General features: G+C 42.7%; 1 protein-coding gene across 5 annotated transcripts in view; it reads left to right on the top strand.

The window, feature by feature from the left end:
- The first annotated feature begins 1,750 nt into the window (after positions 1 to 1,750).
- Positions 1,751 to 17,227, top strand: part of ALPK2 (alpha kinase 2) — a 157,773-nt gene continuing 142,296 nt past the window's right edge. For 2 of the 5 annotated variants that reach the window (XM_054461175.2, XM_054461173.2), the window contains exon 1: positions 3,124 to 3,278. In XM_054461175.2, the coding sequence (XP_054317150.2) occupies positions 3,203 to 3,278 (76 nt within the window). In that variant the 5' untranslated portion in view covers positions 3,124 to 3,202. Of the gene's footprint in view, positions 2,017 to 3,123; positions 3,279 to 17,227 lie in introns of those variants that run through there. The other 3 variants (XM_063653745.1, XM_054461174.2, XM_054461176.2) reach the window with 3 other exon arrangements.

The following is a 17,227-nucleotide window of genomic DNA, read 5'->3' as shown; positions in this document are numbered from 1 at the left end:
CCAAGATTTCTGTTTCTGATTTTCTTTCACGCCTCCTCCCCCAAACCTAAGATTAAAACATACATTCTGTGGCTGCAAATTCATGAGATGAATAAAACAAATACAGTTAAACCCATTATATGTATGTATGTACGTGTGTGTATATATATGCATGTAAGTGTGTATGCATGCATGTATATGTGTGTATGTATGTGTGTGTGTGTATATCTGTATATACACACATATAAACCTGCTCTTTACATTTATTTTGCTAGGAGATGAATGTTAGGAGTTGAGGGAATTGGTTTTTCAAATTATTTCGGAGAAACAAAATTAAGTTTCATAGTGAATTTCAACTTTTCCATTTAAGAACTCCCAGGCAACACTTCTTTCACAACCGTATCACGTTTATCTATTGCTTTGGGACATTCCTTCACTTTTGACTTTATCCTCTCTGTGGTGTGTGACAGCATTTGTTTATTCTTTATCATCACACCTTCCTCCTCTCTTCATTCCCAACTTGAAGTTATCTCCTCTTTCTTATCTGGAAAAGACCTTACATTATGAAGACCTCAGCTTTCCATAAAGCCAACCATTTGCAAAGAGTTGGTAATTTCTGTGTTCTGTGGCATTGCATAGATGTGTTCCCCAGGAGATAGTCATTATTTTACAGTGCCTCAGCTTTAATATCTTTTTTCTCATATGAAGATAAAACTGAAAAACAGAACACATCACCCCTACATTTCTTAATATTTCATCATTTTAGATGATTTTTCATCTTGTGAAAAGTTGCATTCCATCAAGGGATAACGATGTACATTCTGTGCTGTGTAAAAACAATTTGCTTTTGAGGATTGCAGTGCTCAACACAGTGAATATTTACAGCTATGTCCCTTTCAAAGTCACCCCTGGAGCTGCTAATTTGAGCTGTCTCTGTGAGTCTCAAAAGAGGTTTCTGTCTAAGCTGTCAATTTCCAGGTGTCATACATTAAAGTATTTTTGGGGAGAGGCTTAGTTACAGAATGATGCTAAAGGATTCTCTATGTTTTTGGACTTGGCTAAAATTCAATAAAAGAAATGCCCATATTACAAAATCTACTTTCCCAACAAGAACAATTCCAGGCAATTTGAAGGAATAGGAACTGTGGTATTTCTTCTGTGGATTTCTTCTGATCTTTGTCTGTTCTTTTCTTTCTATTATAGTCAAAATAGGAAGGTGTGTGTGTGTGTGTGTGTGAGAGAGAGAGAGAGACAGACAGACAGACAGGCAAGGGGTAAGGGGGGTAAGGAGGGTGAGGAGGGTGGATCCTGCCTTCCTTCCGTGGCTTCTGCCTTTCTCAGAGAACTTCAGAGGACGGCTATAATGCCTGTTCTAAACGAACAACATATGACTCGTATTTTCACCTCCCCACCACCCCCTCCACGGGTTTCCTATGTGTACTTCAAATGCCTGATAACCTTGGTACGAGAACTGGTTGTGTTACTCCGGCCTTAATCCCTTTATCAGGCAGCAAGTTTTTCCTTTCCTAAGGAGTGAGCAACTAAGCCCAGGGTCCAGCATGGGCTTTGTAAAGAGCTGTTCGGTCTCCTGAGCAGCAGCCACTGACAGCTCGTCTGGGTTTCATCAGCTCCCTGGGGCTGCATTTCACCAGGCCCCCTTGCCAGGGCCTCCCCGGCGTGTCATGTCAACAAGTGTCACACCTACTGCAGAAACAGCCCCTCAAATTTCATCACAGTGATGCTAAAATATATTCTCCAGCTTCAGCAATGACCTAGTTCACTGAAGGGTGGGGAAAAAATGCTCTTCTTCCAGAACTTCCCCAGGCATGGAATTTCCCCTCTTAGGAAGATATGAACTTTCTGGAAGCAGACCCATCTGTGCTTTGACCTGATTGTGGAAGACCCTGAGCCCTATAAACGCCTTTGAATCCCTGTCCTGGGAACACGGACACCCAGTCAATGCCTCACACACAGACTGGGGAATCCACAGCCGAGCCAGCCCTCCTATAACATTTCTTGGACAAAGAGTACTGAAAAGTAAGTATGTAGACTTTGGTTTTTACATAAGGAATGGCTGTGCTTTCAATATATAGTTGTTTACATTTTCTGCAACAAAGAACGAAGCAGATGGTTTCCTTATGAAATAGAATGAGATGAAACAAATAGGGGCTATATGGGATATTTGGGCATATAAGGTTTTAAAGTGGGCAAACTCTCACGGTCTTGTAATTTAAGTCCATTTTGACCCTTTTTGAAAATTATTGCTGTTTTTAAATGTGATTATTTTGTCTTGACAATAATGAATGAAAACAATTTCTTTCACATCATGTCTATCTTAACAGTTAGAAAAGATATACAGAATGACTCAAATGAGTGATATGTAAAGCTCTGCAAAGTAACATAAAAAGTTAAGTCAACTATCCAGGTAACTCAGATCCCAGAGACTTTTGTCTGAAATATTTGAGTATTTTAGTCAAGAGTTATTCCTTTTACTGTGAATTAACTGAATGATTGAAAATCTCTCCTATCTGGGTAGACACAGGAGTATATTGTCTGACAACAGGTAATGCAATTTGCTGAAAAGCTATCAGGCATTTCAAAATGGTTGATGTAAACATTTATCGAGTTGTTAAATAGATTTTTTAAAAAAATTTAAGGCAAAAAGTCAGCCAAAAAAAATCCATCAATTAAATACCACCACTGTCACATTACAGTTTAATGAACACATCTAAACTTTAAAAGACTTGATTAAGGGTGTCAGTTACAGACATTTGGCAATCATTTAAAAATAGATAAAAGCAAGAATGGCATTTAGAGCTGCTTCTGCTCTAATTATTTTCTTTCCACAACCTTTTCCTTAAGTAAAGGTAGCCTTTATTTCTAAAGATTCATTAACCAGGAATGGTCATTCCAGAGATATGTGATATGTTTTATAACTCTATATCAACTAAGGACAAATTGAAGGAGTTTTTTGCTGTGTGGCTTCTGAATTGAAACCAAGGATGTTGTGGGTTACCTTCCGAATCAACAACTTCACAAATCCTGTATTAAAAAGCATGGATGGCCAATAACCATGTTCAGATCTTGGAAATCAGGACTTAAAACAAACTAAATGAACTTTAGCTCCCAAATTACATTGTCCTTTTTTTGTTTTGTTTTGTTTTGTTTGTTTGTTTTTTGTTTTTAGACAGAGTTTTGCTCTTGTTGCCCAGGCTGGAGTACAATGTCTTGGTCTCAGCTCACTGCAACCTCCGCCTCCTGGGTTCAAGCGATTCTCCTGCCTCAGACTCCCGAAGTAGGTGGGATTACGGGTGCCCGCCACCACGCCCAGCTAATTTTTTTGTATTTTTAGTTGAGATGGAGTTTCACCATGTTGGCCAGGCTAGTCTTGAACGCCTGACTTTAGGTGATCCACCCGCCTTGGCCTCCCAAAGTGTTGGGATTACAGGCGTGAGCCACCGCGCCTGGCCTACATTGTCTTTTTGATGTTTTTACCAAACATTTAATCATAATTTGGGGAAGTTTTTAGGTAGGGCAGAGTTCCTATTGTCATTACCTGCAAAGTTTTTTTCTCCTCCAATTACATGAGTTTTTAACAGCCTCCTGAACACTTGCGTGTAGTATCAGCCCTGTGATGGCGATGCCGTTGAGTTAGTATCTTACTCTGGATGGAGGTGGGAGAAGCAGGGGAGGTCCTGAGAAAGGCTTTGGAGTCAGATTTGGAATCGACTCCTAACTTTAGCATAACTTTTCAACCTGTTTGAACCCCAGTTTACTCATGTGTAAAATCCTAACAGAATGATTGATGGGGGATTAGATGAATAAATATACCTAAAGTATGTTGAATCATAGTTTCTCAACAAAAGTTCGTTTTTCATCTTAATTAAAAGCTTCTGTCTCTTTTTTTTTTGCTAAAACTTTAGAATAAATAAAACAAAAGAAATAAAATATAAAGTAATAGAAACTATACATTACCTGCATCAGTGCAATAATCAAACATAACACAATTAGATTCTTTGAGAAAAATTCTATACTTGGAAACAATGTGTTTGAAAACAAAATAAGAAAAAAAGATTATATTTTAGAATGTATCTATGATAAATAAGAAAAAAAATTTTTTTACTGAAAATAGTGGATGGATAATTGATGCTTATTATCTGAAAGCAGAAGTAGAGATTTATCAACATCCTCTGGGAATGCTTTTTAATACATATCATTACCGTATTTTAATATGAGTGTTTGGGAATCCATAGTAATGAAAGGCCTGTGATCATGATGAAAACTATGAAAATGAAGGCACACGCCCAGCCTTTCCTCAAAGATTATAGTCGAGTCTTGCATTGAGAGAGGTGAAGGCGGGAGTGGAGGTGAAAACTCTCTGAAGTGGACTAGCCTTTGGAGGAGCTGAGCAGGGGCAGTAGCTTTGGGCCAACTCAGAAGAAGTGTAGTTTCCAGGATAGGGATCGCACTGTGGGCTAGAATTGCGTGGGGTCAGTGATAAAAGTACACAATGAATAGGGAGAAAGGCCAGTCAGGCATGGGAGGGAGCAGACGAGATTCACAAGCGGGCTTGTGGGCTAGCTCCCAAGAACTTTGTCAGACATCTTTCTTGTTGCCCCTTGTTTTTACTGAGATACCCCACAGCTCTTTCCCAGGCACGCTGGAGTACCTCGATACATTCTTTGCTTTGGTTACAGGCAGGTTCACAAGGAACCTGGGATACGTTACTCTGGGTTGAATGCTGCCAAAAAGAAAAACTGAAAATGCAAATATGTAAACCAACTTGGGAGAACGTAATCACGTCATCTTAGGGTTGGCGAAAATGAAAGAATAAACACCTGACCTACATCAAATAAAACATTTAAACATGTTTCAAGCCCTTATTGGGATTTCCGCCTATGCACACCCACCTGGCATGGCCCAAATAGACAAAACTGATCAGGAGACTTCAGACATCAGCTCGAACAGACAGGAGCAAGTTGAAGAGAAGCTCAGTTCTGAGAGTTCAGGTCTGGATACACCGCACCCTCCCTCTCGAGGGCCAGCCCCTCCACTGCTATCCTCATGTCCTGGCTGCACAACTCACCTTGATTTTCTCCTGGTCTTCAACTCTGCTCTTAGACAACCAGGCCCCTGCTCTCAGACAGACAGACAGGCCCCTGCTCTCAGACAGACAGACAGGCCCCTGCTCTCAGACAGACAGACAGGCCCCTGCTCTCAGACAGACAGACAGGCCCCTGCTCTCAGACAGACAGACAGGCCCCTGCTCTTAGACAACCAGACAGGCCCCTGCTCTTAGACAACCAGGCCCCTGCTCTTAGGCAACCAACAGGCTCATTTGCTCCTCAACCCCTAGTGTAAGACCTTCCTCTGAGTCCAGTGGTTCTTCAACTTTCGAGTGCAACAGAATCTGAAGAGCTTGTTAAAATAAAGGTTGCTGGGCTCCACCCCCAGAGTTTCTGATTCTGAAGTTTCCAAGAATTTGCATTTCTTCCTTGTTCCCAGGTGATGCTGATGGCGTGGCCCAGGGGCCACTCTGAGAACCACTGCTGTAGCCATTTCTTCGGCCTGCAGTTCCTGAAGAAAACCTATTTGTGCTTATTCTTTTCAACCACCAAACTTTCCTTACTTCTCAGGGGGTGCCAGAGACACAGATACAGTGTGCCAGTGCTGTAAACAAAGAAGGTTAACCCATCAGGTGCCCTGCAGGCAAGCAGTTTACAGTCTAGCTGCTGGGGGTGACACTGAATGTGGGGAAAATACACTGAGGCTAATGGTCTCTAGTTTTTAGGGGGCTTTTTTTTTTTTTTTTTTCAGCTGAGGGTATCAGGGAAGCCTTCAAAGAGAAACCAGCATTTGAGCTAGGGGTTTGAAAACCTGGCGGGGTTTCTGAACAGATTGAGATGGAAAGTGGTCCTTCTATGTAAAGGAAATCCAGAAAAGCAAAATAAAAACATGGAGGGCAGAAAGAGAAAGAATGAATATGAAAATCAGAAATTAGTGTGGTTGGGCTACGCTTTTCGCACTTCTCCTCCCCCACCTTCTTGATCATGAAAGAATTGTCAAGAGTTAGATGGTTTTGATTAAGCCATTTAATCTTCAATCCATTATTTCTGTCGGTAACTTGGTTGTAACTTGATGTCCAACATAGAGATCTGGAATGGAGAGCCAAATGATAGGAATTTCAGGCACTGTGGGCCAATGAGGAGAGGGTATGCCTTCTAGAAGCAACGAAGAAATCAACTTGGCCGGGCTTGGTGGCTCACGCCTGTAATTCCAGCATTTTGGGAGGCCAAGGTTGGTGGATCACTTGAGGTCGGGAGTTTGAGACCAGCTTTGCCAACATGGTGAAACCCCGTCTCTACTGAAAATACAAAATTAGCTGGGCATGCTGGCATACGCCTATAATCCCAGCCACTTGAGAGGCTGAGGCAGGAGAATCGCTTGAACCTGGGAGGCAGAGGTTGCAGTGACCCGAAATCGTGCCATTGCACTCCAGCCTGGGCAACAAGAGTGAAACTCTGCCTCAAAAAAAAAAAAAAGAAAGAAAGAAAGAAATCAACTTCAAACTACCTAAATCAGTAACAGGGATTTATTGCTCGTACCATGGAAGAGTCCAGGAGTTTGGTCAGGACCCCGCTGTTTCCTGCATTTCTGGAAGCTCTGCTCATCTCTGTTTTGGTTTTATCAGGCCAGCTTTAGCACAGTCTCAAGATAGATATTGGCCTTCGCTGAGGTTCACATGCTTTCCTTTTTCTGTGGATGACAGAGTGAACAACCTAAGCTTTGCACTGACTCGGTCACCCCTGAACTACTTTTTGGAGAGTGCCACATGTGATTGGCTTAAACTTTGGTTAATGACTCAATTAGTGACCAAGAGCACCACAGTTTAGACCAATCAAAGCCAACAAAGCAGGAAGGGTGAGGTCTCGCCAACCAAGTCCCCAGGCTGCTGAGTGATGGAATAGGCTTGGTTAGGAGGACAAGCGAATGGCCACTTTAGGAGATTTTAGATATTTTGGAGAAAGGCCTCTAAAATCTTACCACCTCTTCCCTTAGTCATAAAGTTAGCCATGGGGAGCATTTATACTTTAAAGATTTAGGATATTACTGCTAAAGGTAAGCCAGGAAAAATTAAAAAAAAAAAAAATTAGGATGGGCGTGCTTTAAAGTTCAGCCCAGACAAGTTAAAATGTTCTTCCACGGAACAGTCCTGCCTCAGAAATGGAATGAACCAGCCAGGCACGGTGGCGTGAGCCATCTGTAATCCAAGAATTTTGGGAGGCCGAGATGGGAGGATCACTTGAGTTCAGGAGTTTGAGACCAGCCTGGCCAACATGGCAAAACCGTGTCTCTACTAAAAATACAAAAATTAGCCAGGCATAGTGGTGCATACCTGAAATCCCAGCTACTCAGGAGGCTGAGGAGGGAGGATTGCTTGAGCCCGGGAGGCAGGGGTTGCAGTGAGCCGAAATTGTACCACTGCACTCCAGCGGGGTGAAAGAGTGAGACCCTATCTCAAAAGAAATAAAAAGAAATGGAATGAACCATTGGCTACAGTACTATACCCTACGGCCCTTTTTATTGGATGTGATGTTCCTTATCTCTAAGGCACACTTTATTTACTAGAACAAGATTAGACAAAGAACCATTAAGAATCTTCCGTATTGGGAGTCTGAGGTGGGTGGGGGGATTGCTTGAGCCCAGGAGTATGAGAACAGCCTGGGCAACATAGTGGGACCCCATCTCTATTAAAAAAAATCTTCTGGAAATAAGGCAAGTGGAGGCATTATATGAAAAGTGTTCCCCTAAGACACTCTGACTGGCTGGGTTGAAGGATGAGGGTAGAATGTGGCAGAGATCAGACTACCACTCTCCTGCGAAACTCTTCCCTGTCCTCACACCACTGCTTTATTCTGAGTGGACTTGCTGACAGGTGGTTAGTTCATCATAATGAGTTCTAGCTCAGTTAACTACACTTGGGCTCAGTTAACTACACTCAGGGTTGGTCTTATTTTTGTCGGGGGGCAGGGAGTGAGACAGAAGATAGCCTAAGATTTTCCAGGTTCTCCCCTATATTGTCTGATGCCAGAAATTTCACAGAATTTCACCTCTTGGTCACATTGAAAGTAAACATTCTCCCAAGAGGGATTAGTTGGAGTGGCTTTGGAGTTTTCATTACAGGGGAGTGAGGGTGGGAACATAAGGAGTCCGGGCAAATGTGGAGGATAAGAGGAAAATGAGCCAGAGAGGGGCTTTCTTTACTACAAAGTGTTTGTGATGACATTGACGACACATTCCTAGACTGGACATAGCAGTCGGCCCATGACATTCAACTTCAAACCAAAGTGATTTTAATCAGTTAACTCAAGGAAGTGGGTCCAATTACAGCACTGTCACACTTTGTATGTTTATAGCACCATAAGATCTCCTCTCTTCCCTGTCTTTACCCCAAGATAGGCAAGAGGATATATCCTTTCAATGCAGTACATGGAAAATCAGAATCAAGAAACCTGGACTCTGTCACTAACAAGCTGTGTGACCTTGGAAATGTCACCTAACCTGTCTGTATTTCAGGTGCGTTTTTCAGTTGTAAAATCAGGGGAGGTACTAAACTCTCACACGGGTTTTATTGATTTATGTATTTACTTATTTATTTTTTTGAGACAGAGTCTTGCTGTGTTGGCCAGGCTGGAGTGCAATGGTGCAATCTCGTCTCACTACCACCTGCATCTCCCGGGCTCAAGCCATTCTCGTATCTCAGCCTCCCAAGTGGCTGGGATTACAGGCATGCGCCACCACACCCAGCGAATTTTTGTATTTTTAGTAGAGATGGGGTTTCACCATGTTGGCCAGGCTGGTCTCGAACTCCTGACCTTAGGTGATCTGCCTGCCTCGGCCTCCCAAAATGCTGGGATTACAGGAGTGAGCCACTATGCCCGGCCTCGCACAGGGTTTTATTTAACCTTGAGCTTTTTTTTTTTTAGCCCTCTCATAAAGATTGGAAACTGCCACACATTTTAAACAGCAAGGGAGAGGAGAGTCAGTAGAAAGACTCTTCCACCTAAAATAAATTCAAAACAAATCCAGAGGGAGCTGCTGCCAGCTCAGTATTCACCACATCTATGTGACAAATTGTGCACCCAACACACTGTTGGGCACATGGAGGTGCTCACTATTAATATTGAAAAGTTAGCTTTTATTTGTTTATTAGATAAGATACATAAATTCAAGGTATCCAGAAAGATATACAAAGACTATCACTGTCTCCAAATGGCATGCCTTCTTTTCCCCCCTGACACTTAGGCCTCCTCCCAGAAGCAACCAAGCCACTGCTTTCTTGTGTATTTCTAGTCAATGTATGTATAAACAAGCATATTAGATTCTTTTCTCCTCCTCCTCCTCCTTCTTCTTTGCCTATAAAAGTGACCACATTGGCCAGGCGCGGTGGCTCACGCCTGTAATCCCAGCACTTTGGGAGGCCAAGGCAGGTGGATCACGATGTCAGGAGATCGAGACCTTCCTGGCTAACACAGTGAAACCCTGTCTCTACTAAAAATACAAACAATTAGCTGGGCATTGTGGCGGGTGCCTGTAGTCCCAGCTACTCGGGAGGCTGAGGCAGGAGAATGGTGTGAACCTGGGAGGCGGAGCTTGCAGTGAGCCGAGATAGTGCCACTGCACTCCAGCCTGGGTGACAGAGCGAGGCTCCGTCTCAAAAAAAAAAAAAAAAAAAAAGTGATATACATTGTTTATTTCATTTAATGTATCCTAGAGATTATTCCATATCAGTGCATTTTTTTTATTCCACTATCAGTGTCTCATTTTTTTTTGTTTTGAGACAGGGTCTTGCTCTGTTGCCCATACTGGAGTGTAGTGGTGCAATCATGGCTCATTGCAGCTTCAACCTCCCAGGCTCAAGCCATCCTCCTGCCTCAGCCTCCTGAGTAACTGGGACTACAAGCGTGCACCACACTTGGCTAAGTTTTGTATTTTTTGTAGAGATGGGGTTTTGCCATGTTGCCCAGGTGGATCTTGAACTCCTGGGCTCAAGCGATCCACCCACCTTGGCCTCCCAAAGTGCTGGGATTACACACGGGAGCCACCATGCTGGGCCTGTCTCACTCTTTTTAAATGTACATTGTTGTTCACAAGAAAAAAAGATTCCATTCTTTAGATATACAATAACCACATTCCTATTGATGGACATTTAGCTTTTGCTATCACAGGCAATGCCGCAGTGAATTTAGTAGGGGCTCATTAAATGTTTGTCTCCTTGCTTCTATTTTTAAAATTAACTTTACAAAGGCATATTTTGTATATCATCTAATTCACCCTTTCTAATTGTTAAATGCAATGATTTTTTTTTTTTAAAGCAAATCTACTAGGTTGGGTAATCATCACCATAGATTGGTTTTAGAAGATTGTCATCACCCCCAAAAGATCCTTCAGGCACATTTATTATTAGCATTCTTCCCGCTGCCCTCACCTCCAACCACGGCTGATCTACTTTCTGTCTTGATAGTTTCTATTCGATACTTCATATAAATGGAATTATATTGTATAATTATATTGTATAATTCCATTTATTGTATAGTTTCTTGTGTATGGCTTCTTTCACTGAGCATACTGAGAATGTTTTTGAGGTTCATCTATGTCATACCATGTATCCATAGTTTTGTTTTTTTTGTTTGTTTTTTTGTTTTGAGAAGGAGCTTCGCTCTGTCGTCCAAGCTGGAGTGCAATGGCGCAATCTCAGCTCTCTGCAACCTCTGCCTCCTGGGTTCAAGAAATTATCTTACCTCAGCCTCCCAAGTAGCTGAGATTACATGCACCCAACAGCATGCCCGGCTAATTTTTGTATTTTAGTAGAGACAGGTTTCCCCATGTTGGCCTTGCTGGTCTCAAACTCCCGACCTCAGGTGATCTGCCCGCCTCAGCCTCCCAAAGTGCTGGGATAACAGGTGTGAGCCACCGCGCCCTGCCGTGCCCATAGTTTGTCTTTGTTATTGCTCAGTGGTATTCAATTGCATGGCTATGCCACATTTTGTCTACCCATTCACTAGTTGGACCGTTAGGTTATTTCCAATAGACATTTAGGTTGTTTCCAATTTTTGGCTATTATGAATAACCCTGCTAAGAACATTTGTGTGCGAGTCTTTGTGTGAATACACATTTTCATTTCTCTTGGGAAGATAACTTGGAGTGGAATTGCTGGGTCATTTGGTAAATTTATGTTTAACTTTGAAACACATTTCCCGGTTAGAAAGAAACAAAAAGTGCAGCTTGCTGCCAGCACTCAATTTTACATAAACCCACTCTTTGAGGCTGAAACAAATTTGGCTGATTTTCAATGTGAAAATAAAATATAAAAACTGTTTTTGGAGTTATTTCTAAACATAATTTATCTCTAATTATAATGTAACGGAAATGTATGTAATATTACATTAGGATTGGAGACAGTAGTATTCTCGGGGCAAACGGGAAATGGATTAAGAAACTGCCAAAGTGTTTTCCAAACTGTCTGTACCACTTTTACATTCCCACCAGCAATGAATGAGGGTTCTCGTTCTTTTCCACATCCTCACCAATATTCCACTCCAGCAAATCTGGACTCATGTTTCAGCTCTGCCACTTGCAGGCTGTGAGAAGTTATGCTTCTTACACCAACCTTTAGAAGAGACTGAAGCTTCCAAGTCATTAGCTGGGAAACAGCAAAGAACACCCACCAGACAAGTTCACTGTGAAGATGAAATACGATCTTGTCTGTGAAGTGCTCAGCCTTGGGGCTGACACACAGTAGGCACCCGAAATGTGTTAAGTGTCTCTCCCGACATGGTCTGCTTCCTCCCTACGCAATTTACAGAAACCATCTTTGGATAAGGTTCCCTAACTAACACGGGACTGGGTATTAGGTGACAGAGGGTGTGGTGTCCAAATCTACAGTAACCGAGATGGCAAATTCAGGAAGACAATTGCCATTGAATTAGGCTGGGTAATCAGAACTAATCCCTCCTGTCCCCACTGAGTAGGCGCCCTGACTGCTGGCTTTCCTGCCAGCTCCACAAGAGCTGGTTACCCATGGTCTGCTTGTGAGCTGTGACCTCTTCCCTGATCCTTTCAGCTGACAGCAAGCTTTCTGGTGACAGCAGCCACGCGACTTGCTGGCTATTGAGGGGAGGGGGAGGGGGATGCAGATTGCGGGGGTACAGGGGGAAGGGGGATGCAGATTAGTCAAAATAAAACTTGACATCACTTGAGTGTTTTAAATGTTCAAATAATGCTCCTATAGCCTTTGTTCTACAACAATTTGAGAGAAATACATTATTTTTTAATCTTGCCAATGTTAAACCCAAAGCCACTGGCAGCGGCTAATACTTACATAGTGCTTACTTTACGTACTATTCAGAAGAGCATTACATAGACTGACTCAAATTCCATAACGGTCAAATGAATAGATACTGCTATTATCTTAGTTTTATAGAAGAAGTGACTGAGGCAGAGAGATGATCAGCTACTGAGTGGCAGAGCTGAGGTTTGAGCCTAGGGAGCAGGTACAGGAATCCATGCCCTGCAGCATGACATCACTCTGCTACCTGTTAAAGGTCCTGCCCATTTTAGAGTAGCTATTAAAATGTGGTATGTAGGCCAGGTGGCGTGGCTCACGCCTGTAATTCCAGCACTTTGGGAGGCCGAGGCGGGTGGAGGTCAGGAGTTCGAGACGAGCCTGGCCAACATGGTGAAACCCCGTCTCTACTAAAAATACAAAAAATTAGGCAGGCATAGTGGCGTGTGCCTGTAATCCCAGCTATTCAGGAGGCTGAGGCAGGAGAGTCACTTGAACCTGGGAGGTGGAGGTTGCCGTGACCCGAGATCGTGCCATTGCACTCCAGCCTGGGCAACAAGAGCAAAACTCCATCTCAAAAAATATATATATATTTTTAATGTGATATGTGAATACTCTTCTCTCTGATAATTCTACTTCCTGGCATTTAGGCTAGAGACCAGTTATGTGTCTAAGGAAGCATGTACTAGGATGTCATTGGAAATCTAAAACCCTCCAGCCAAGCTATACATCAATACAAGAGCAGATGGGTTAAGTGGGATATTGCCATACTATGGGATACTAATATTTAGCAGCTTTCAAAAACTGATAGAGAGCCTTATGGATTGGGTTGACACTGTAAGAGTGCCAAAACTTATTATTAAGCAAAATAAGCCAATTGCCAACAAAGTATGTACCATACATACCAACATACATATATACCATTCATGCCATACATACAACAAAATTATCATATATTTAGATGATTATATGTGTAATGAATGGAAAAAAATGCCTAAAAGGATACCAGATCCTTCCTCTTGGTAGAAAACTGAGATGGAGAGATGATGCCTCTGGAAGACTTTACCTTTATATGTATTTTTGAGAACATAAATGTATCCACTTAGGATCAGTATAATTAAAGGTAAATAAAATTTTTAAAAAGAAAGAAGTTGGCTGGGCACAGTGGCTCATGCCTGTAATCCCAGCACTTTGGGAGGCCGAGGTGGGCAGATCACTTGAGGCCAGGAGTTTGAGACCAGCCTGGCCAACATGGTGAAACCCCATCTCTACTAAAAATACAAAAATTAGCCTGGCATGGTGGTACATGCCTGTAATCCCAGCTACTCAGGATGCTGAGGCAGGAGAATCGCTTGAACCCGGGAGGTGGAGGATGCAGTGAGTTGAGATTGCGCCACTGCACTCTAGCCTGGGCGACATAGTGAGACTCTCTCTCAATAAATAAATAAATAAATTCAAATACAAATAAAAAGAAACTTGCCACAATCCACTGTTTAGGGAAAATCTCTCTCAAACTGTTTTTTCTCTGCTCTCCCACCACCACCACAACAATCATCAACACAGAAGAAGAGGAAGACTTCTGTAACCAAAGTTGTGGTGGATTTGCCCCATACGCCAAGCTGCAGACACTGGTGGGGTGTTCTCGGATTCAGTTCTGACACTGTCTACCTGGAGATAGTGTCAGATCCCACAGGTTGTGGGCCCAGTCCCCAAGGCTACTCCTCACCCACCCCCCAAACCCCCGGAACACCAGCTGCAAGTAAAGGCTTCCGGAACTTCTGACTGACTGGCTTCAAGTTGGGGTTCCCATGAGCACCTCTTGGGGTTAATTTGCTAGAGTAGCTCACAGAACTCAGGGAAACACATTTACTGGTTTATTACAAAGGTTATTTTAAGGATACAAGTAAACAGCCAGATGCAGAGATCCATAGGCAATTTGCAGGAGCAAATCCACAGGTGATTTTGCAGAGATCCATAGGCGATTTGCAGGAGCAAATCCACAGGTGATTTTGCAGAGATCCATAGGCGATTTCAGGAGCTTCTGTCCCCATGGAGTTGGGATGCGCCACCCTCCCAGTGTGTGGATGAGTTCGTCACCTTCTGTCAGCCTCCACGTGTTCAGCTCTCTGGAAGCTCCCCAAAACCTGTCCTTTTGGGTTTTTATGGAGGCTTCGCTACATAGGCACGATTGACAACCATGTAGAAATGTGATTGGACAAAAAGCACCTGATCTGAACCCAGCAAGGCCTGTCTGTTCAGACTTTTCTTGGCATTCTTTTCTCTGCGTGGCGTTCTTTCCTCTAGAGTAAGAGGCAGGAATGAGGGTCTTTTGGAATGAGGGCCTTTTGACCACAGAATCCTGCCTTGGACAGGTAAAAGAAGGATAGAAGATCAGAGAGAGAGATTCTGTTTCCCGAGGCCAAAAGTGCCCCAATATTATAAGGACTATGGGAGTGAGGAGCCAGGAACTGTGGATGGAAACCAATAAATATACAGATATATCATAACACCATAACCACACAGCAAAAAAAGAAAAAAGGCAAATCCAGCATTCTTTCCAATTAACACATTGTTTTTCCAAGGTCATCTGTGAAGCCTACCACAAACTCCTCCACTAATACCAATAATTCAATATTGATTGTTCATCTCTAGCAGAGAATGATAAATCTGTCATCAAGGGTTCTCACCTTCAGAGAAGCCACGAAACGCTAGCCACAGCCTGACTTAACTGTCCTTTTCCTCTCCAGAGTACAGTCAGTGCTCTGTGGCTCAGATATGTAGTCACTAAACTGACTATGTGAGTCAAATAGTGTGTGTTTGTCAGTATTTTCACATGTGGGACAACACTGTCAGGAAGTCATCACCTGGGGAGGAGTCACAGATGACACAGAAGCTCCTCAACGTCAGCCCAGCTCTTGACAGCTGGATTTATCCTTTCCTCCTTCTCCATCCATAGCAGTGATCTCCAGGAATGAGAAAGGAAAGTCATGTCCTGTAAATTACTATTGCAGGTGAGAATTACACCCAGAGACATTTTTACACATTAGTTGGTATATCACTTTAAAAAAGAATCATTGTGGTAACCCACAGCAGAAAAGGAAACTGATGAAACAAGTGAACTCTTTCCTTATACTACTCTGATTACCATTATGAAAACTAATTATGTAACAGATATTTACAAGGCAATTGACATACATTATTCTAATCCTTAGACTATTATCATTCCCTCCTTTTACAGATGAGAAGGTAGGCTCAATGCCTTGCCTTATAATTGGCAGAGCTGGATGTAGATTTGTTCCTGGCAGGTGGCAAAGCCTGCATTGTGTTCACAGTTCTATGGGGCCTCCTGGTCAGGAGGGTGTTTTCTTGCTATGAGAGCTGCCCTGCCCCCCACTGCCCCCCTCCATCTGAGTAACTTCCCTAGGAATATAAAGAGTGGGGTAGTCATCCCTCTGTCTCAACAGTTGCTTCTAAAAAGCATTGCTGATTGGCCACAAAAAGGGATGAAGTACTGATACAGGTGACAACATGGTCAAACCTCAAAAACATTGTGTTAAGTGAAAGCTTCTATTTATATAAAATGTCCAGAATAGGCCAGGCTCTGTGTCTTCTGCCTATAATCCTAGCATTTTGGGAAGCCAATTGGGAGGATTGCTTGAGCCCAGGCATTCAAGACCAGCCTGGGCAATGTAGTAAGACCCAGTCTCTACAAAAAAAAAAAAAAAATCCATAATAGACAAATACATAGAGACAGAAAGTAGATTAGTGATTGCCTCTGGCTGTGTGTGTTGGGTAGGGGTGGAAATGGGGAGATGAGGAGGTAAAAGGGGTATAGGAATTCTTTCCAGGGTAATGAGAATGTTCTAAAATGGATTGTGGTGATGGTTGCACAATTCTGAATATAGTGAAAGCCATTGAATTGTACACTTTAAATGAGTAAATTGTGTATGGTATGGTAATAATATCTTATTAAGGCTGTAAAAGAGCTGGGCATGGAGGCTCAAGCCTCTAGTCCCCGCTACTCAGGAGGCTGAGGTGGGAGGATGGCTTCAGCCCAGGAGTTCAAGACCAGCCTTGGGCTGGTGTTAAATCTGGTTTTTAAAAAATACCAATTGATATCCGTTCCTTAACCACCAAATGTACTTGTAACCTAATCTGGAATGGAGGTATCTATTTGCTATCTAGCAGATGAATTTTCTTCCTGTGCTGTGCAACTAATTTGCCATTATGCTGAGAGGGGCTTACTATGCTCTGAAATACCACATGTATTAACCGGAGCCCCATGTCATCCAGCCTCTGCACAGCTACATTTAAGAAGTTCTATAACCAAAAATAATTGGAAATGTAAGTCATTTGTTAAAGAATGTCAAAAGGACCCAATTCACAATCACAATGCATAGTTTCTGAAAAATCTTCAGTTCAGCCTCTGTTGCTCAGTCTTCTATACCTGTCCCAGCAGGTATGTCTCTCAAACCTCTCTCCCATCTCATGTGTTCTGCCCCACGCCCAAGCGGTTTTCTCTCTTTTCAATGCTACCATATCACTTCTTCAACATTACGGCTCTTTCCACCCATCATGTGAGTTAATTTAACTTCAGGTTTAAGCATGAAGTTGCTTCCTGCACACACTCTCCTTGAGGAAGGGAAGGCAGTGTATTCCCCTTAATTTATTTTTTAACCCTGATATTTACAGAGTGTAGGTGTTTTATGGAGGGGCAGTTTGGGAACACTTTTTGGGAAATAGAGTTCACACCATATTTCTAAACAGAACATCTTGAGATTAAGGAAATGCTGTGGGAACTTCCAAAGCAGCAGGAGTGATCTCAAAAGAAAGCACTACAGGCATTTGTGAGCAGAACGCTCCAAGGGCAGCATTCACCAAGCAAGGTGGTCCTCATGGGCC

This window comes from Pongo pygmaeus, chromosome 17 (assembly GCF_028885625.2).
Source record: "Pongo pygmaeus isolate AG05252 chromosome 17, NHGRI_mPonPyg2-v2.0_pri, whole genome shotgun sequence".
Lineage (NCBI taxonomy): Eukaryota > Metazoa > Chordata > Mammalia > Primates > Hominidae > Pongo > Pongo pygmaeus.
Note: the sequence above shows the minus strand (reverse complement) of the source record. Positions and strands in the feature narration are given on the sequence as shown.